The sequence below is a fragment of the Helianthus annuus genome, chromosome 15, assembly GCF_002127325.2.
Source record: "Helianthus annuus cultivar XRQ/B chromosome 15, HanXRQr2.0-SUNRISE, whole genome shotgun sequence".
Taxonomy (NCBI): Eukaryota; Viridiplantae; Streptophyta; class Magnoliopsida; order Asterales; family Asteraceae; genus Helianthus; species Helianthus annuus.
Window position 1 is genome coordinate 5,335,083 of NC_035447.2, and position 19,962 is coordinate 5,355,044.

The window sequence follows — 19,962 nt, forward strand, 5'->3', positions numbered from 1 at the left end:
CAAAACCATTGCGCAGACAGACAAACAGTTGACCGGTGATGATAACCGTCAGCGAGGATATAACCACAATGACCGGCACAATAAAAAGGGCAGAAACCAGCCATGGAAATCGTCCGGTCATAGAGACAGAAGCCCGCCAAGGGAGGATGCGCGCCACACGATCAATCAGATAGCTCACCGAAAAGAGGTAAAAAGGGAAAATAGAGAAAAACAGTGGACACCTCTAACAAAGACCCATTCCGAGGTTTTAGCCACTGAGAATCACCAGTTCAAACCACCCCTACAAATGCGAAACAAGAGGGGTCAGGATCCCAATCTCTTCTGTGAATTTCACAAAGACACAGGCCACTTAACTGATGACTGCTTCAGCTTAAAGCAAGAAATAGAAAGGGCCTTAAGAGACGGAAAGCTCACTCACTTGGTAAAAGGCGGAAAGCGTTAGTACCACCAAATTCAAAGAAGAGAAGAAGGACCAGATAACAAAAAACTCCGGAAATTAGAAACCCACATGATTCAAGGGGGCTCACGAAGGCCGAGGAAGAATTACAACAAGCGCACGCAAGATGATTCGTGGCGCGAGAGGCAAGTTGTCTTTCCTATTGTAAGAGGAGGACCAAGAGAAAGAAGGCCCATAGTAATCTCAGGAGTAATTGGTCACTACCAAACCGACTACATTTTCATTGATCTAGGGAGCACCGCGGACATCATATATGAACAATGCTTCAATCAATTCGACCAAGAGGACAAGGCGCGCTTAGAACCAGTCGATCACCCACTCACTGGTTTCTGCAATGAAGCCGTCTTTCCTCTCGGGCAAATATCCTTCCCGGTGTTACTCTTGGAGGGAAGAAATTCAAGAACCGAAGAAGTCACGTTTATGGTGTTACCCACACACTCAAGACATGATATCCTCCTAGGAAGAGAATCTTAAGGAGATTTCAGTATGATTTGTTTTGGTCCGCATTCAGCTGTGGGATTCCCAACAGAAACGGGAGTAGCAATAATATACGCGAGCAAAGAAGTCTTAGCAACAGATGATATCAGATCTGCAAAAGCAAGCAAACCAGCACCACGCGCGGAAGCAGAAAAATGGGTATTAAACAGCGCGTCTCCAGAACAAACAGTTACTTTAGGACCTGCAATGTCCGATTTAACGCGCGCAGCGTTAAAAAAGCTTTTGTTCCAAAACATTGATGTCTTTGCTTGGACACCAGCTGACATGGTGGGTGTTCCACGACACATAGCAGAACATCGACTAAATGTCTCAGAAGAAGCAAAACCAGTGGTACATGCCAAGCGCCACTTAGGAGACATAAAGCACGATGCTATGAAAGAGCAGGTGATGGAGCTGTTGAATGCGGGAATCATCAGGGAAGTCAGATACCAAACATGGGTGGCAAGCCCGGTAATGGTAAAGAAACCAAACGGTAGTTGGAGAATGTGCGTAGATTACAAGGATCTAAACAAGGCATGTCCGCTTGACTGTTACGCCTTACCCGACATTGATGAAAAGATTGACTCGCTGGCAACATTCAGATGGAAGTGCTTCCTTGACTGCTACAAGGGGTACCACCAAGTCCAAATGGTCGTCCAAGACGAAGATAAAACCACATTCCGCACACCGACAGGGCTATACTGCTACACCAAAATGCCTTTCGGTTTAAAGAATGTAGGGGCTACCTACCAAAGATTGATGAATGAAACGTTCAAAGACGCCATCGGCAACTATATCGAAGTATACATGGACGACTTGGTGATTATGAGCAAAGAAGAAAGTTCGATGCTGGTGAATATCCAGAAGACATTTGATACGCTGCGCGGTGTGAGTATCAAGCTGAACCCAGCGAAATGTTCTTTCGGCATGGAAGAAGGGAAATTCCCGGGCTTCATCGTTACAAAAGATGGTTTCAAAGTGAATCCTGAGAAAGTTCAAGCAATCGAAAGAATGCCTTCCCCATCAACCATCAAAGAGATGCAAAAATTGGCAGGACGATTAGCAGCAATAAATCGCTTCCTGGCCAATCACGCAGCTAAGTCTTTCCCGTTCATCAAAACACTCCGCAATTACATGAAGAAAAGCCAGTTTCAGTGGACTCCGGAAGCTGAAAGCGCGTTCCGCGAGATGAAAGATTGCCTCATCAAATTGCCAACATTGACTGCACCAATCAAAGGGGAACCTTTGGTGCTATATTTATCAGCTTCCGACAGAGCAGTGGGAGCAGTGTAACTCATCAATCGTCAAGGTATCCAAACACCAGTTTACTATGTGTCACGAACCTTGACAGACCCAGAAACTCGGTACGCCATCATGGAGAAACTAGTACTCGCATTGATCCATGCATCAAGACGGCTGCGAAGGTACTTTGCTAACCACGTGATCCATGTGTTAACAAACTACAATATTGGCAACATCCTCGCAAGGCCTGAAATTTCAGGAAGACTAGCCAAATGGGCGATAGAACTCGGAGGCCATAATGTGGTTTTCAGGCCAATACCAGCTATCAAGGGCCAAGTGCTAGCAGACTTCATGACAGAAGTGCCTGACGACAAGGATCGGGAATGTAAAGCAATGGAAAAAGCCAAGAAACAGCAAGTAGAAGAACCGTGGCTGCTATACACAGACGGCGCGTCTAACGAGGACGGCCCAGGCGCAGGGCTTCGGCTGGTGAGCCCTGATAAACATGAGTTCACCTACGCCATACGTTTGGATTTCAAGAGCACGAACAATGAAGCCGAATACGAAGCTTTCCTTGCTGGCTTAAGATTGGCAATCAAAATGAGAGTTAAACACATCGAAGCGCATGTGGACTCCATGTTAGTGGTCGGGCAAATAAACGGACAATACGAAGCCAAAGGAGATGTAATGGCGCTTTACCCGAGTCAAGCAAAGACGTTGCTACAAACCTTCTATTCCTACAAGGTACATCACATTAACAGAAGCGAGAATAAACCAGCAGACGCGCTGAGTAAACTCGCATCTACAAGTTTTCAACACTTGGCAAAAGATGTGCGCATAGAAGTTCTGAGCAATCCATCAGTGCCATTAAGGGAGGTAAGCGTCATTCAAACAGGAACAACGTCATGGATGACTCCGATAATCGCATACCTTCAATCTGGGTTACTTCCGGAAAACAAAGCTGAAGCAAGAAAAATCCAGTACAAGGCTGAGCATTATCAGATGGCTGATGGAATTTTATACCGAAAGTCATACCTTGGGCCGTTGTTGAGATGCGTTGACCCCGAAGACGCAAACTATTTGATCAGAGAAATACACGAGGGAATCTGTGGTATACATGCCGGGCCGAGAATGGTGGTGGCAAAAGTGATGAACGTCGGGTACTACTGGCCCGGGATGCATCTAGACGCGGTAAAAGAGTTGAGGAAGTGCAGCGGATGTCAATGGCATGCTCCCAAGATAATGCGCCCCAAAAACGAATTGGTACCAGTCACAACTGCTTGGCCTTTTCAACAATGGGGAATAGACATGGTTGGCCCCTTCCCAGAAGCCCCAGGCGCTGTCAAATTTATAATAGTCGCAGTCGACTATTTTACAAAATGGGTAGAGGGAAAGGCACATGCATCGACCACCTCCAATGTCGTTAAAAGATTCATATGGGAACAAATCATATGCCGTTTCGGGTTACCGCTCAGAATCATTACCGAAAACGGAACGAACTTTGCTGCAGACGACCTTCAACGATGGTTCAAGGAATTGCACATCGAACACACCTTCTCCTCGATTGCGCACCCGCAGGGGAACAATCAAGTAGAAGTCGTTAACAAAAGCATTATTGATGGAATCAAGGCAAGATTGGGAGAGAAAAGAAGAGGCTGGGTTGATGAGCTGCCCAGCATATTATGGGCCCACAGAACAATGCCGAAGACAAGCAACGGAGAAACACCGTTTAGCTTAGTATATGGGTCCGAGGCAGTAATACCAGCAGAGGTAGGATTGCCGTCACCACGAATGCTCTCCATGAACCTGATCAACAATGAAGAAGAAAGGAGGATCGACCTAGACCTCCTAGAAGAAAGGAGAGAGATGGCGGCAATCAATGAAGCAAAGTACAAAACGAAGTTGGAGAAGTACTATAACTCCAAAGTCCGAGTTTGCACCTTCAATCCAGGAGATTATGTCCTGAGAGACAACGAGGCTTCCAATGCCGAAAAACCAGGAAAAATGGCTCCCAAGTGGGAAGGTCCATACGTTATAAACACAGTACTCGGAAAGGGAGCCTACAAGCTGCGCACCATTGACAACAAGGAGGTTCCACGAACTTGGAACGCCCAACAGCTGAGAAGGTGTTATATGTAAAAGAGTTATGTAATTACAATGGCCGAATCGCCGACACATTTATAGTAATACAAGAAGTGTTTGGCTATCTCTATATCATGCAAATTTCTTGTCACAACTGCATATATTACTTCGGGCGTACACGAAAACACCAATGGCTCGACCATAGGAAACGTTGTAGACCACCAAGGCTCGTCACAACTAAGTGCACAGCCGGGTCAAAAACACAACCAAAGCCTACAAAACGCCAAAACAAAACTTCGTGCCCACACAAACACGAAAATATCGATAGCATGGTAAGTAAACATTGTAAGGCTCTCAAAGCTGAACACAACCGAGCCCACACAATAACCTGCAATTTGATCACTTCGTAGTCACAAACCAACCCGCGCACATATACGACAGAACAAACGTTGTAGTTAACACAACACAACCTGTCAGCGCCATCATTCATTCGCGACACCTAATCAAAGTAATTTTACATGCACATATTATGACGATAATGAAATTCACATAAAACAAAGGAGAATGTTAACATAACAAACGTCAAGCATAGTTAAATGTTCACAAACATAACATGTACACAAAATTAAAATTGTTCATAAGATTGCCAGATGCTTACAAGGCCATCTAAGGCCATACGCGGCACACATGCCGGAACACTTCACTCTGGACGACTACTGGTCCCAGCACCTCCGGCCGCATGACCTCCATCGTCAAGCGCCTTCTTCAAAAGGGCGACCCCATCAGGCTTCCGGGACAGCTTTTCAGCAGCTTTAACAACAGCAAACTCGAGAGACGCAAATTCCCTGTGTTTCGCAGCATATTTACCATCACAATTCTCTTTGAAAAGCTTGAAGTGATAATCTTTTTCATTGTTGACAACCGCAGCTCTACCCTCAGAATAGCCATCCTTCCGACCACTATTGTACCCCGCTTGGCCCAACTCAAACATGTAAGTGGCAAGTTCAGGGGAGTTCACAATACGGTCAGCAAGCTGCGAAAAACACAAAGAACAACATAAGAGAAGGGGTCAAAACAAAAAGAAAGCATACAAGGAAAAAGAGGTTACCAAGGGCATTGCGCGCGATAATAGCCATTTACAATCAGCAGACATCTCCTCAACCAGGAGCTCAGAAGCCTGACATTCAGAAGCCTTTTCTTCAAGAAGGCGTTCAGCAGCCTCACACTCAGAAACCTTCTGCTTAACAAGGAGTTCCAACTTGTCGATACGATCAACATATTCTTTCTCCTTCTTTTCAAACGCAACACGCGCTTTATGGGCTTCATCAGCAAGTTCTTTCTTCTCCCCGGATAACCGGACAATAACTTCACGTTGGGTTTGCATTTAACATTAGTGCGCTCACAAGCACTCTCCCAGTCCTTCTGTTTCTGAATGTTGACTTGCTTCTCTTGCTCGAGTTTCCGCTCAGCATCTGCAACCCTCACTGCAACCCCTTTTTCTCAGCATTGAATTTCTCCTTCTCCGCAGCAAACACCTTCCTCGCGTCCTCAAAGTCAGCTGTCTCTTCCCCCATCAATCTCCATTCGCGCACAATCTCTTGAGAAGTGGCAAAGAAGTTAACTCCAGCACGCACATGATCGTCCAACAACTCGAAGCGATTGCGTCTTTTCTGGAACATCCTTTCCGCAGGAGGGAGAGACAAAGAGAAGAAATCATGATAGTTACCCAGATCATTCATCCGAGAACCCTGAGTCAGATTCCAGCGAGGAGCGTGCGGCAAGTCGTCACAAGCAGGGTTTTGAGTATCCCACGAATCAGCATGAACATTCTCAAATTGTGGACTATGAACCACATCGGAAGTAGCACCCTCACCATCGCCCGGGGGCGTTTGGTATAAATAGTTTGACGCGGAGCGGTCTCACTGGATTCCACCTCGGTGTCAACACCCTTACCTTTACCATCCCCACCAGCACCACCCGCACCTTGATCCACATTATCACCACCTGCAACATCACCTCCACCTTCACCTACACGCTCAGCACTCGCTTCATCTTCCTTCTTCTTCTTCCTCCCAGAATCATCACGAGGAGGAGACACGTCAATCGTCCTCGATGGAGGAGAAGTAGGAGGAGTGATTTTTGAAACACAAACCCTGCGCGGTCCTTTGCCCGACTTTACACCTTCAAGAAGACAACCATAACAATTAATAAACAAGACAAAAAACCAGATGACAGAACATACAACTATAAAAACTTTTACCAGTAGGGGCAGAAGCGGCAAATATCTCCTCCAAGAGATTCCCACGACCTTCACTAAAAATACCCATATCAATGTCAGACTCGGAAGGCGCAGGAGGGGCTTCCTTATGGAGTTTAGCCTTTTTCGAGGCAAGAAGAGCAGCAGCCTGCTCGTCAAGTTTACGCTTCTTATCCTCAAGGGCCTTTTTCCTCATCATCTCAGTCAAGGTAGACTGATCATCCGGATCAGACCCACGAGGTTTCTCCCCAGCTCCTAAACCAGACAAGGTATCAGACACGACCACATAATCTAGAAAAGGAAGAGTAGAGGGTCGCTTACGAGAAGTACCAGCAGTTTTGCCCTCAACCCTCTTCTCCCCCTTCTCCGGCCTATCAGCTTTTGTTTTCCTTCTTGTCTCCAGTTGGGCAGAAGGATCAACAGGAATCTCTTCATCACCACCAACGACTTCATGAACAGGCTCATTAACAGCCGCCTGCGCGGAACCTGCACGCGCACAACGAGAAGTTAGATCTTCAGGTGATCTGTCAGAGCTTCCACTCGAGAGAACAACAACTTCCTCTCGAGTAGGATCAATGGGGTCATCTTCATCATCTTCACCTAAAGCAATATTGGCATATTTAGAGAAACTCTCATCAGACGGATGCAAGAAACGGCCTCGAATCTGGTCTAACCACGTTGGCTTTCCATCTTCTTGGATTGCCTCAACCATGGCACCAGCAGCCTTCGAGTCCAAGACATTTAGCAAACTGTACCCAACTGCAAAAAACAAGGGAATAAGGAGGAACGCAAAAAGAAACAAAATAATTCAAAATACTTTAGAAAAATTACATACATTTGCCTTGGTAACCATAAACAGGAACACCCAAGGGGTTCTTCGAGACCCATAACAAACTCATTCCAGCACCAACCAAAGCCATCTCCTCCAACTGAGAAATGGCGGTCGCCTTCTGTGTTATTTTCTTGTACCAGTCCTGTTCAGCAAAACCCACCAAAACATCTATCTTAGGGATCCCTTCACCCACCGATCGGTAATGCATATCCACAGGAATAAAACCGCGACGAATGTAGAAAAACTTATGTTTCCAATCGTGCAAACTTTTCAGAGGAACGGAACAAACAGGAGCAACACCCGCCCGGGAGTTGAAAGAGTAGAAACCATTGGTGTAGGTAACACTGTAGAAGACATTGAACTTTTCAAACGTCGGATCAACACGGTTGGCTCTACAAACAAATTCAAAATGAGTAATACGCGGAAGCCCAATCGCGTTAATTTGAGAAATATGGAGGCCATAGTTCCTCAACACTGAAGCAGTAAACTTAGAAATGGGAAGCCTGAAGTTGCCCTCCCGGAAGAACACAACATATAAAGTCAAGTAGCCTGGAGGTGCATCCATGGCAGTGGAACCAGCAGTCGGATATTGGGCTCCCCATTCAGGACGAAAACCCATACCCTTCACCAAATTGTGGAACTCTTCTTCTTTCCACCCTATCACCGGCTGGTCAGGGCCAGGGGGAGCCTTCCCTTTATTCTTTCTTTTCTTTTGAGAAGGATTAGCCCCAGACATGATCAAAGAAAAACGGAGGAATAAGATGGGAAAAACTCAGGAAAAAAGAAGGAAAGGTGAAGAACAGAGAGAGAGGAAACCAAACTTCAAATTTTGAAAAGTAAGGAAGAAGAAGAAACCGCCCCATATTTATATCCATCGCATTTAATGCAATGGGTAGTGGGCCGTCAGAATACAGAAAGGCGACCAATGGGGTAAAAACACGTCAGAAGAGAGAGAAGCCGTCGCCTCTTTTTTCGAAAAGGTGGATGACAGACGTGACAAAAAGTAACTAACGCAACTGAAAAAGCGCTTGTTCACCTCCGATAAGACAGGGACAGCAGACAGTCACATCAGAGTTTTCCCCCAAGACAAACAAAACTTCACTTAGAAGGAAACAATAAATGCCATACGCCATGCGCCATGCGTCCATTTGGCTCAACTTTTATAAGTTACCAAAACCCATGCGCCATGCGTCCATTTGGCTCAACTTTTAGCAGTTACCAAAACCCATGCGCCATGCGTCCATTTGGCTCAACTTTTACAAGTTACCAAAACCCATGCGCCATGCATGCGTCCATTTGGCTCAACTTTTATAAGTTACCAAAACCCATGCGCTATGCGTCCATTTTGCTCAACTTTTATAAGTTACCAAAACCCATGCGCCATGCGTCCATTTGGCTCAACTTTTACAAGTTACCAAAACCCATGCGCCATGCGTCCATTTGGCTCAACTTTTATAAGTTACCAAAACCCATGCGCCATGCGTCCATTTGGCTCAACTTTTACAAGTTACCAGAACCCATGCGTCATGCGCCGTGCGTCCATTTGGCTCAACTTCGCAAATTACCAACACGCCGCGCGCCATGCACCACTACCATAAAACCGCGCATAACAAACATCAACCATAAAAACCACTACCCTTATAAGTCCAGAATCCCTCCTAGACGATCAACTCAACTAGAAGGCACACTGGACTGGGGGGACTTGAAGAGGTATGGTCCCAATTCCTTGCCTACATGGCAAGGACCACACCACTTTTTTATCCTACATGGCACCTACATCAGCAACGAAATCCAGAAGCTTCTAGAAGCTTCTGGAAAACATCAAGGTGGCATCAAAGATGCTCCCTCCGACAAAAAAGGACAAAACATGTCACCAGTCATTGAGCGCCACGTAGGCCTGCAAATACATCAAGGAACTGACCGACAACGCCAGTACGAGGTCTCCAGAATGAGCAATTGTAAGCGCGCCACGTGTACCACTACACTGGACATGACAGAGGAGACCAAAGGGATATTCCCCTTGGTCGGACAGCTGACGCGCAACTACAGCTGGCACAGCTACTCCTCCCTCTTTCACCCTCCGGCTATAAAACCCTTCATCATTCAGGTTGAACCATCTTGCTCTCTATACTCACACACTCAACACACACTGTTTATTCTCCCTCAGAACAGTACTTATTCTCACGCTGGAGCCTGGTTAAGAGGGAAACCCCCATATTCCCCTCTTAACGAGACTAACGGTGTTGCTGTTTTGCAGGATCCAGGTCATTACCACGAGTAAGAAAGGAGATTGAACCCACAAGAGAAACAACCCCCCAGATTATCCTTTGTGATATTCTGTGTTTCATCAGACGTGATATACATCATATGGGACCATTTTTAGAGCTTCTTTAGCAAGGTTTGAGCATTAAGAATCATTGAATTGACGATAGAAGCTTGGAAGTCAAGGGTTTAACGGGTTTTGCTACTCGATTTCTTTTATTTTCTACTTTCTTTGTTTTAATTCAATGAAGTCAGTTATGAGACTTTGTTTTATTGTTTTTAAAACTATGGTTCTTGGCTAATTTTCTTAGACTATCTAGGTTGCGATGAACTTTTGATTATAGTATGTGTTTTTAATTAGATGTTAGTGTGTTATATGGTTTTATCTTAAAAAGTAACAAATTGTTGGATTCTTGATGTAATGATTATGTGTATTTAATTTTGTTTAAATCTGATTACATGTTTCACTTGTGTTTTTGTGGATGTCTTTCATGTATGAATGCTAGTTAGGTCATAGACGGTGTGTTAGTGACGTTTACGGTTAATTTTGCAGGATTTCCGTAGGAATTGTGATTGAGGTTTTTAATAGGGTTTAATATTCTGCCAATCTTTATATCCGTAAGGTGAGAAATCGTCAGTCCGTCTTTATTGTTAGATTGCTAGGATTTGGTAATTCGTTAGAATATCTCCTTAGTTTACCTTTCAGTATTTGCTTACCGAGTTAAATCAGATTCCTAGGTTGCCTTAGATTTCCAACCGTGAGGTAGTTAATCAAATTAGGACACTTTTCTAGATAATTAGAACCGTAGGGAAGTCTAATAAACCAGTGGTCTTAACAACCTTGTAGAATTCCATATGTGTCTTCCTGAGAAAGGTCGGGGATCCTATTCGGTTTCTCTTAGGGTTTAGTATTTAAAGATCCCGGTTCCATAACACATTAGCATCCGATAGAAACCATACGATATCAATTGGGGTTCCAACCTAGGTAGTTATTCGCCATTACTGATCTTAAATCTCATCTAAGTCGCGTCTTAGTTATATTGTGATTATTTAATTTTATTTTAATTGCATTCTAGGAATTTTAGACCCCCCCTCAAAATATAAATTAGTCGTGTCAGTCGGTCAAGTCTATAGAGTCTAGTTTACGTAATTAGAGAGTCTCGTGGGTTCGATATTTGGACTTACATAAGTTATACTACATTGATCGGTACACTTGGTAACAAAGATTTCTTAACAATAATTCAGAATTAACGATGTTTATATTTACATAGCTCCTGAAAAACTAACACAGCGTTCCCAAATACTTCATCCCGGATGAGGACGGAGCGTCCTTAGGTACGTTGTTGGAGCTTGGTCAAGACAAGGTTTTAGCTGACGATTAGTAACATCTCTTACGTACATAATCAAACCCCAAAGCGCCAAGAAGGCGCATGAAGAATGAATAACCGGAATGAAGCTTTTTTGCATGGCTATAAGTAAGGAAGACCAGGCAGCCGAAATCCAAGCCAAGCCATTGCTGTACAGAAGCTTGAATTCAAACGCACCTTTTGTACAACTTATCTACATAACATACTTGGTATTAGTAAAGCTAATCTGTCGATAACTCTCTACAAAACTGGACCATGTAACAAATATTTGGCTTTTATCTACTATGATGTCTATGAAATGAAGATGTAACAAATATTTAGCTTTTATCTAGTATGATGTCTATGAAATGAAGATGTAACAAATATTTGGCTTTTATCTACTATGATATCTATGAAATGAACAGGGCCAGCCCTGAGAATTGCTGTACCCTGTTCGAGCTCGAAAAAACGTGCCCTCGGGCCTTAACGAAATAAATAATTTAAACTAGTTTTTCATACAACCGTGAACCGTTGACAAAAATATAGCATTCGATAAACATTGCAGTTAACAAAATACTCTCCTGCTAAACGACGTTTCAATATCCACAGGGCACTAGTTGCTGCCCAACATGGACTAATTGTTTTTATTAGTTTTTAAAATCATCTGGGTGGGGATTGGGCTCACTAATCTAATCCCAATGGGTTAACTAATTTAAACCATATATATATATATATATATATATATATATATATAGTGGGACGTTCAATTGAGAAGAAACTTTTTGTAAGAATAAAAAAGAAGAATTTTCAACCAATAAGAATCCTTAATTTTACTTCATTTAATTTTTGTATTTAATATTAGTGTAAGGGTATATTGGTAAACTTAAATATATCATTAATTGGTAGTCTTTCTTTTTAATGGCGTACTATATTAAATTTGTAACTTATTTTCAAAAATTATATTTTTCCAAAGAAGAACAAAAATTAATTTAAAGTGTAGGATGAATTTCGAGGTGTGTAGGATGAATTACGAGATGTGTAAGATAAAATTCAATATGTGTAGGATAAAATTCAATATGTGTAGGATAAATTTCAAAACATGTAGGACAAGTTTTGATGTTTGTAGGTAAAAATTTTAGTGTGGAGGATGATAGTCTTTAAGACTAATTAATTAGTCAAAGATAATAATAAATGAAATGAAAGAAAAACTATTTAATATTTTACAATTTTACCCTTTGTTTTTTTTCTTCTCAATTTAATTTTCTTCTCAAATGAACCTCCCCCTATATATATATATATATATATATATATACTAGGTTATAACCCCGTGTATTACACGGGTTAAATAAATAAATTTTATATACTGAATAATAAAACAGTATATCTTTAAAAACCTTCTTTATTGCACGGGTTGAATAAATATAATTTTATATATTAAATAATAAAAAGTTCTATCTATAAGAACAGTATTGTACGGATTGAATAAATGTAATTTTATGTACCAAATAAAAAAGTTACATCTTTAAAACACGTGTATTACACGAGTTGAATAAATGTAATATTGTTTACCAAATAATAAGAATAATACATCTTTAAAAACCTCATTTATTACACGAGTTGAATAAATATAATTTTATATACCAAATAATAAAAAAAATTACATCTTAAAAATATGCGTATTACACGGTTTGAACAAATGTAATTTTGTGTAATAAATAATAAAAAAATATATATCCTTAAAAAACCCCGTGTATTGTACGAATTAAATAAATCTAATTTTATATATCAAATAATAAAAGTTATATATTAAAAAACCTCATGTATTACATGGGTCGAGTAAATGTAATTTTGTAGAGTGAAAATAAAAATATTTAATATATTTACACAAAGTTTGGTTTTCGTGATAAAAATAGATTATTCTGTCGTTGCAAAATTTGTTAACGAAGTCTCAATAAATTTAACCCTTTATTTAAAACTACGTAACCCGTGGTTATATCACTTTTACCCTTTTAGCCCGAAAAATATTTTTTTAACATCTAAACCACCAACGTCTTTTTTTTTCTAAACTTTTTGGCCCCTAACGTCTTTTTTTCTAACCCTCTTGGCCCATAACATTTAATGGATGGGGTTAGTGTTAAGGGCCAAAAGGGTTTAAAAAGAAGACGTTGGGGGCTCAGATGTTAAAAATAACATTTAATGGATGAGGTTAGTGTTAGGGGCCAAAAGGGTTAGAAAAGAAGATGTTGGGGGCTCAGATGTTAAAAAATTCTTTTTTGAGCTAAAAGGGTAAAAGTGATATAACCATAGGTGTCAAAAACGTAATTTACTCAAAATATTATAAATGAGAAGAATATTAAACTAAATAATAATTATCCGTAAGATATTAAACTAAATAATATTTAGTAGAAAGATTATCTATAATTAATTAGAAAATATTAAATTAAAATAATAATTATCTATAAGAGATGCCCTAATATGATGACAAGTGTTCCAAAAGTGGTTTCTTTTATTATATAGTATAGATATATATCTATATATATATATATATGGGGCTGCTAGAATGAGAACCACCCCGAGTTGTAAGAACCGCGAGAACCACACCATCCGGGTCGCCGTTTACCATGATTTTTTTTTACAACTAGATGTGTGTATTATAAACACAGCCGTAAAAAAATTTTAAACGCCGCGGCCGAGGGGGTAGTTTTTTACACCACAAGTTTGGTGTTTTTATTTTTTTTTCTTTTTTCTTTTTTTTTTACACCAAACTTGTGGTGTAAAAAACTACCCCCTCGGCCGCGGCGTTTAAAATTTTTTTGTTTTACGGCTGTGTTTATAATACACACATCTAGTTGTAAAAAAAAATCATGATAAACGGCGACCCGGATGGTGTGGTTCTCGCGGTTCTTACAACTCGAGGTGGTTCTTATTTTAGCGCAATTCTATATATATATATATATATATATATATATATATATATATATATATATATATATATATATATTGTAAGTGGGCCTATGTTATGTTAGTATTTGTTTGGCTATACCCTATTGAATTTTTTTTACATATATAATATCAGATTTTTTTTAAATTATGTGCCCTAAAAGATCACGGGCCCTGACCGGTGGTCCTTCCCACCCACCTCCAGGGCCGGCCCTGGAAATGAATCCTCTGTCGTATTTCAGCGGGTGGTAAATCTAGTATTATTATTTTGACAATTTGATTATACATAGTACTCATATCAATATATTTAGTCAATTTGGTTATACATAGTACTCATATCAATATATTTAGTCAAGAGATGTTTGCACATCATAATAACACAGCTGTAGTTTAGATACCTATAAGCTTGGGGGGGGGGGGTTTCGCACATCATAATAACACAACTATAAGACCGCCCGTAGTGGGGCGTGATTTTTAAAAAAAAAATTGAAATAAAACGCCCTAAAACGCCCCCACCCCGATTACACGGGGCGTTATTAGGCGTTATTTTTTGAAAAAAATGTTGTTCGCGTTATAATGAAAACGCCCAATTGCTTTGGAACAAATGATACACACCCAATCAATCACATCCACATGGTCTGACACCACATGCTGAATGCCCCATGTGTGCTTTTTTTTTTCATTAAAAATAATATGGGGGTTATTGTAATAATGCCCCACTACACCACTTTATGCTATAATGTCCTATGCTGACTGGGATGACACGTGTTGGATAATGCCCCATGGTAGGGGCATTATAACATCTTACCACTACACATGGTCTAATAGCTGTAGTTTAGAATCCTATTAAGCAACGGACCTTAGAAGTGAAATAAGTCCTTAAATTTTTGTGTATGCGCCTATTTAATTTACACCACCTAGTTAACTACTTTATAGACATTGGATATAAAATAGTTAAACGAGTCGTATCCATGTTTAAAATTTTTGTTGTTCGCGTTATCAGATACCTGTTAAACCTGCTAAGACACGATTTACCAGCCCTACCCTTCTCATGTGATCAAGGGTTTAAGTACCGTGATAGGCTAATTTAACCAAAGTTTCTTTTTAAGGGGCTGTTTGTTTACCTCTTAATGGTTCAGACCTCTTAATAGTTCAGCACTTAATGGTTTAGACTGTTTGTTTCACGAGCAGATGTCTGAATGGTTCAGACGTTTGCATCTGAATGGTTAAGATTTATATAGAGTCTGAATGGTTAAGACCTCTAATCTTAATTGGTCAGACATTTGCCTCTGAACGGTTAGCATTATATAGGCTCTTAATAGTTCAGACCTCTTACTGGTTGAGCACTTAATGGTTCAGACCTCTTACTGGTTCAGCACTTAACCATTTAGATGTTGCCAAACGGCCCTAAGTCTACAACCAATTTTCTTTTGGCTTCTTTTTAATTATCTTTGCAGTTTGGTCCGGATAAATATTTAAATTAATATATTTGGTTATGAAAATCATGTTTGCATCATAATAACATATACCTATTCTAGTTCCCGACTCAAATAAGTGCTTTAGCCAATTTTCTTCTTCTTTTTTTCCATTATTATTTTGATGGGTTTGGTTCAACTAAAAGTTCGATAGTAACTAAATTAGGCTTTTATTTTATTGCAATTAGCTTCATGGTGCCTTGGTGTGCTAAATGGTGCCCAGTTCCACAAGGTTGAATGTTCGAGTTCCGTTGTAAATTATATGGTCGGACGTTTTAAAAAAGAATTTATCTTCTAAAAAGAATGGAAATTTTCATAAAAGTATATAGTTTCTTATCTATCTATACTATATATAGTAAAATAAGCTTATAGGGGACAAATGTCATTCGTTAGAGCTATCTAATTTTTTGTTTTCCCACCTCTATTTCTTACTTAATTATAAATACTTATTTCTATAATTAAAAAAATACATTAGGATAAAGATAGTACAAAATTTCCAAACTTAGAAGGTCAGGAAACATTAAAATGCACACTAAAACGTTGATCAGTGGCGGACCCAGAAATTATTTGCTGGGGGTGCGGATGAGGTGTTCAACCATATATTCAAGGGGTGCGGTCGGGTTTTTTGCCTAACATATGCACTAAATTTTTTTTTCAAGGGGTGCAACCGCCCACCCTGGCCAAAGAGTAGGTCCGCCCCTGACGTTGATTTTGACGTCTGAATTATAGCTACAAACATTAAGCGGTTGTTAATGATAAGTCTGAATTATAGCTACAAACATTAAGTGGTTGTTAATGATAAGAAAAATAGATCGTATAACCCTTAATATAATTCTAAAGATTTTATAAAATAATAGTGATACAGAAGAAAAGGAAAAAAAAACGAAAAAATATGACAGAAAATTACATATTTTGTATTTTAGTTGCAAGGGGAAGTGGTCATTTTTGAAAAAAAAAAATATAAACAACTATCAGAAAAAAGTTAAAACTAGTTAGTGAAAATAACGAAAATTATGACCCCATATGAACTTCAAAGACTTTATTTAGTTACTAAAGTTAAAGGACACGATCTGCAAGTCACTCCATACATAAAGGACGTAAACTATAATTTACACAGAATGGTTAAGTGTTGAACCAATAATAGGTCTGAATCATTAAGTGCTGAACCAATAAGACTGTAAGAGGTCTGAACTATTAAGAGCCAGTATAATGCATAACTGTTTAGTGGCAAATGTTTGACCAATTCAGATTAGAAGTCTTAACCATTTAGACTCAGTACAATGCTTAACCATTCATATGCAAATGTCTGAACCATTCAAACATTTATTCACGAAACAAACAGTCTGAACCATTAAATATTGAACCAGTAAGAGGTTTGAACCATTAAGAGCCCCATTAAGAGGTAAACACAGCCCCTCATTTACTCTTGTACAACTTGTAATAATTTCTATATAAAGGATTACCGCATAAGTTATTTGCTGCAAACAAAACACAAGATAAGAGTTGTGTGAAAATGGGTTCAAACGAGGAGCACTATGTTTACGCAATGCAACTAGTTAGCTCCTCAACATTGACCATGGTGTTGATGAATGTGATAAAACTCAAGGTCCTAGAGGCTATAGCCGAGGCAGGACCGGATGCCAGACTCACGGCTCATGAGATTGTGTCTCGTTTAAAGATCTCTAACCAAGACGCCCCAGACATGGTTGACCGAATGCTTCGTTTGCTTGCGAGTTATTCAATAGTCACTTGCACCAAAGGGGTCCATGAATCAAGGCCGGTTCGAGTGTATGGACTCACACCCGTTGCCAGATACTTCATCCCGGATGAGGACGGAGCGTCCTTAGGTACATTGTTGGAGCTTGGTCAAGACAAGGCTGTAGCTGACGATTGGTAAGTTCATTCAACCATATAACATTTTGTAAAAAGAATTTCTAAAGTTTTGGTCCAATATTTTCCAAATACAATGAGAACATGTTTTGCCCTTGCAATTTCCTTAAAACTTTTCTTATAGGTTCTTTAAGAACTAGAACAGAACATCCATAATTTATTGTTGTAAATACTTTGTAAATGAACTGAACGAATACGAACAAAATTTCTTGTTCGTGTTTGTTTGTTTAATAAACGAATGGACACAAGCGAACTCCCCGTCAAACGGTTCACGAACTGTTTACTGAACGTTTAGTTTGTTTACACCCCTCCTTTTTTTAGGAATAATGGATTTTAATAATCCGAACTATTAGCCGTTGGCCGACAATGGTCTCATCTTCAAAAATAACCAGTGGTGATCCCACCTTTTCACATATTGTAAACTAATGAACCTTTACTAATATAACCTTAATTTCTTTTTGTCCCCTTATCTTTTTCGGTTTAGTAAAGGCTCATTGGTTTACAATATATCAAAAGGTGGGACCACCACTGGTTATTTTTGAAGTTGGGACCGTTATCGGCCAATAACTAATAGTTGGGATTATTAAAATCCATTATTCCTTTTTTTTTTATTAGAAAACAATGCTTACTTAATTATAACTAGTTGAATATGACACTTTTTATGTGCTTTTCTTCTGATGTTATATCTATATTTTTTAATATGGAACAAGGATTAAGCTTAAAGATTCAGTAATTGAAGGAGGTGTTCCATTTGAAAGAAATAATGGAGCAACCACATTTGAATTTGGGGCCTTAGATGCAAGGTTCGACAATGTATTCAACAATGCCATGTTGAATCATACTACTATTGTGATGAAGAGAATTCTTGAGTGCTACGACGGTTTCGATGGTCTTAAACGTGTGGTCGACGTCGGAGGTGGTCTAGGCGCCACTATCAACATGATTGTATCGAAACATCCCACCATTAAGGGGATTAATTTTGATTTGCCACATGTGACTCGACATGCACCTTTGTATCCGGGTATGTCGTTTCTTACTTTGGTAGAGAAAAATTCTCAGATAGTCTCTGTGCTTTGTTGAAATTTCACCTATAGTCCCCACCTTTCTAAAATTACACTTATAGTCCCCACCTTTTGCACACTCGTTTTTAGGATAGTCCCTAACGTAGATGAGGTTAGTTTTTGATGTCAAGTGGGTGTGAAATGATAACAATACCCTTACTTGATAAATAACAATCAAATATTTTTGTTTTATTGTTTTAATGGTTAATTAAGTAAGGGTATTTTTGTCAATTCACACCGACTTAACACCAAAAACTAACCCCATCTACGTTAGGGACTATCCTAAAAGCGAGTGTGCAAAAGGTGGTGACTATAGGTGTAATTTTAGAAAGGTGAGAACTATAGGTGAAATTTCAACAAAGTAGAGGGACTATCCGAGAATTTTTCTCTTTTGGTATAAAAGTAAACACTATCTTATCTAATAAGTATATATGCTGTAAAATATAAATGTAGGTGTAGAACATGTTGGAGGGGATATGTTTCAAAAAGTACCGCAAGGGGATGCCGTTTTCATGAAAGTAATTTCACACTTATACTGCAACTTTATAGTAGGCTAAACGATTAGACTGCTCGGTGTAGAGGAGGGTAGTCCTCAAAGGATGCTCCGCCACGTAGGTGTACACGTAAACGGGTGTGAGGATGGGCCTAAATATATATATATATATATGTGTGTGTGTGTGTGTGTGTGTGTGTATGTTTATGTGTGTGTATAGAAAAGGAGAGAGAGAGTGAGAGGCCCGGCGAGAACGTCTTCGGGAGGACGCCAACGACGGGGACGGACCTAGGGAGCGGTGTGCTGGGGCGTCGCCGGCCCTAGGCCACTCCCCACACCGAGTAGTCTTACATTACTCAACTTCTCTTATGATTTTGTGATCAGAATTTCTTCATGTTACTCAACATATATACAATAAAATGGGGAGTGATTTATCTAAGAACTTAACCACTTATATTTAATACATGTTTACAAAAGACAAAATAAATATTCGATGACTTAATCAATCATAAAAGAAGTTGAAAGATGTAACGCGACATCTTTTGAATTGATCATCTTGCTAACTGTTGACCTACGGGACAGTGGATTTTACATGATTGGAGCGATGACGATTGTGTAAAGTTGCTAAAGAATTGCTATAAGGCTTTACCGGTTGATGGAAAGGTTATTATAGTAGAGGCGATTCTTCCTTTTGTGCCGGACACAAGCTCCTCGGTTAAAGTTAGCACCCAATTGGATGTGGTCATGATGACACACTATCATGGAGGAAAGGAACGCACGGAAGATGAGTTTCTAGCATTAGCTACCGGTGCTGGATTCACGGGGATTAGAAAGAAATGTTTCGCTTGCAATTTTTGGGTCATGGAATTTTATAAATAGAAATATATATTGTATGCTGTATAATGTTATATCATTCATATTTATACTTCTATGTGAGAAGTGAGTAAAATAAATGAATGTATCACCTTAAAATATGTAATATCGTAATCGAATGTGGAAGTCGTCAAATTTATAAAATTGTTGTATCAAATTTGTAACAAGTAAATATAAAGTGTTAGAATAAGTAAATACTTGAAGTGTGCTAGAAGTGTAAGGGGCTAGAAGTGTACATTTAGGGGGGGTGTTTGGTTTTGCGTTTTCCAAATAGA

At 39.7% G+C, this 19,962-nt stretch overlaps 1 protein-coding gene across 1 annotated transcript; it reads left to right on the forward strand.

The window, feature by feature from the left end:
* Positions 1-16,862: 16,862 nt before the first annotated feature.
* LOC110910235 (caffeic acid 3-O-methyltransferase) lies at positions 16,863-19,708 on the forward strand. The gene is made up of 4 exons (XM_022154930.2): positions 16,863-17,263; positions 17,971-18,281; positions 18,775-18,839; positions 19,397-19,708. Exons 1-4 carry the CDS (start codon positions 16,884-16,886, stop codon positions 19,691-19,693), a joined length of 1,053 nt encoding a protein of 350 aa, XP_022010622.1. The 5' UTR covers positions 16,863-16,883; the 3' UTR covers positions 19,694-19,708.
* Positions 19,709-19,962: the final 254 nt, after the last annotated feature.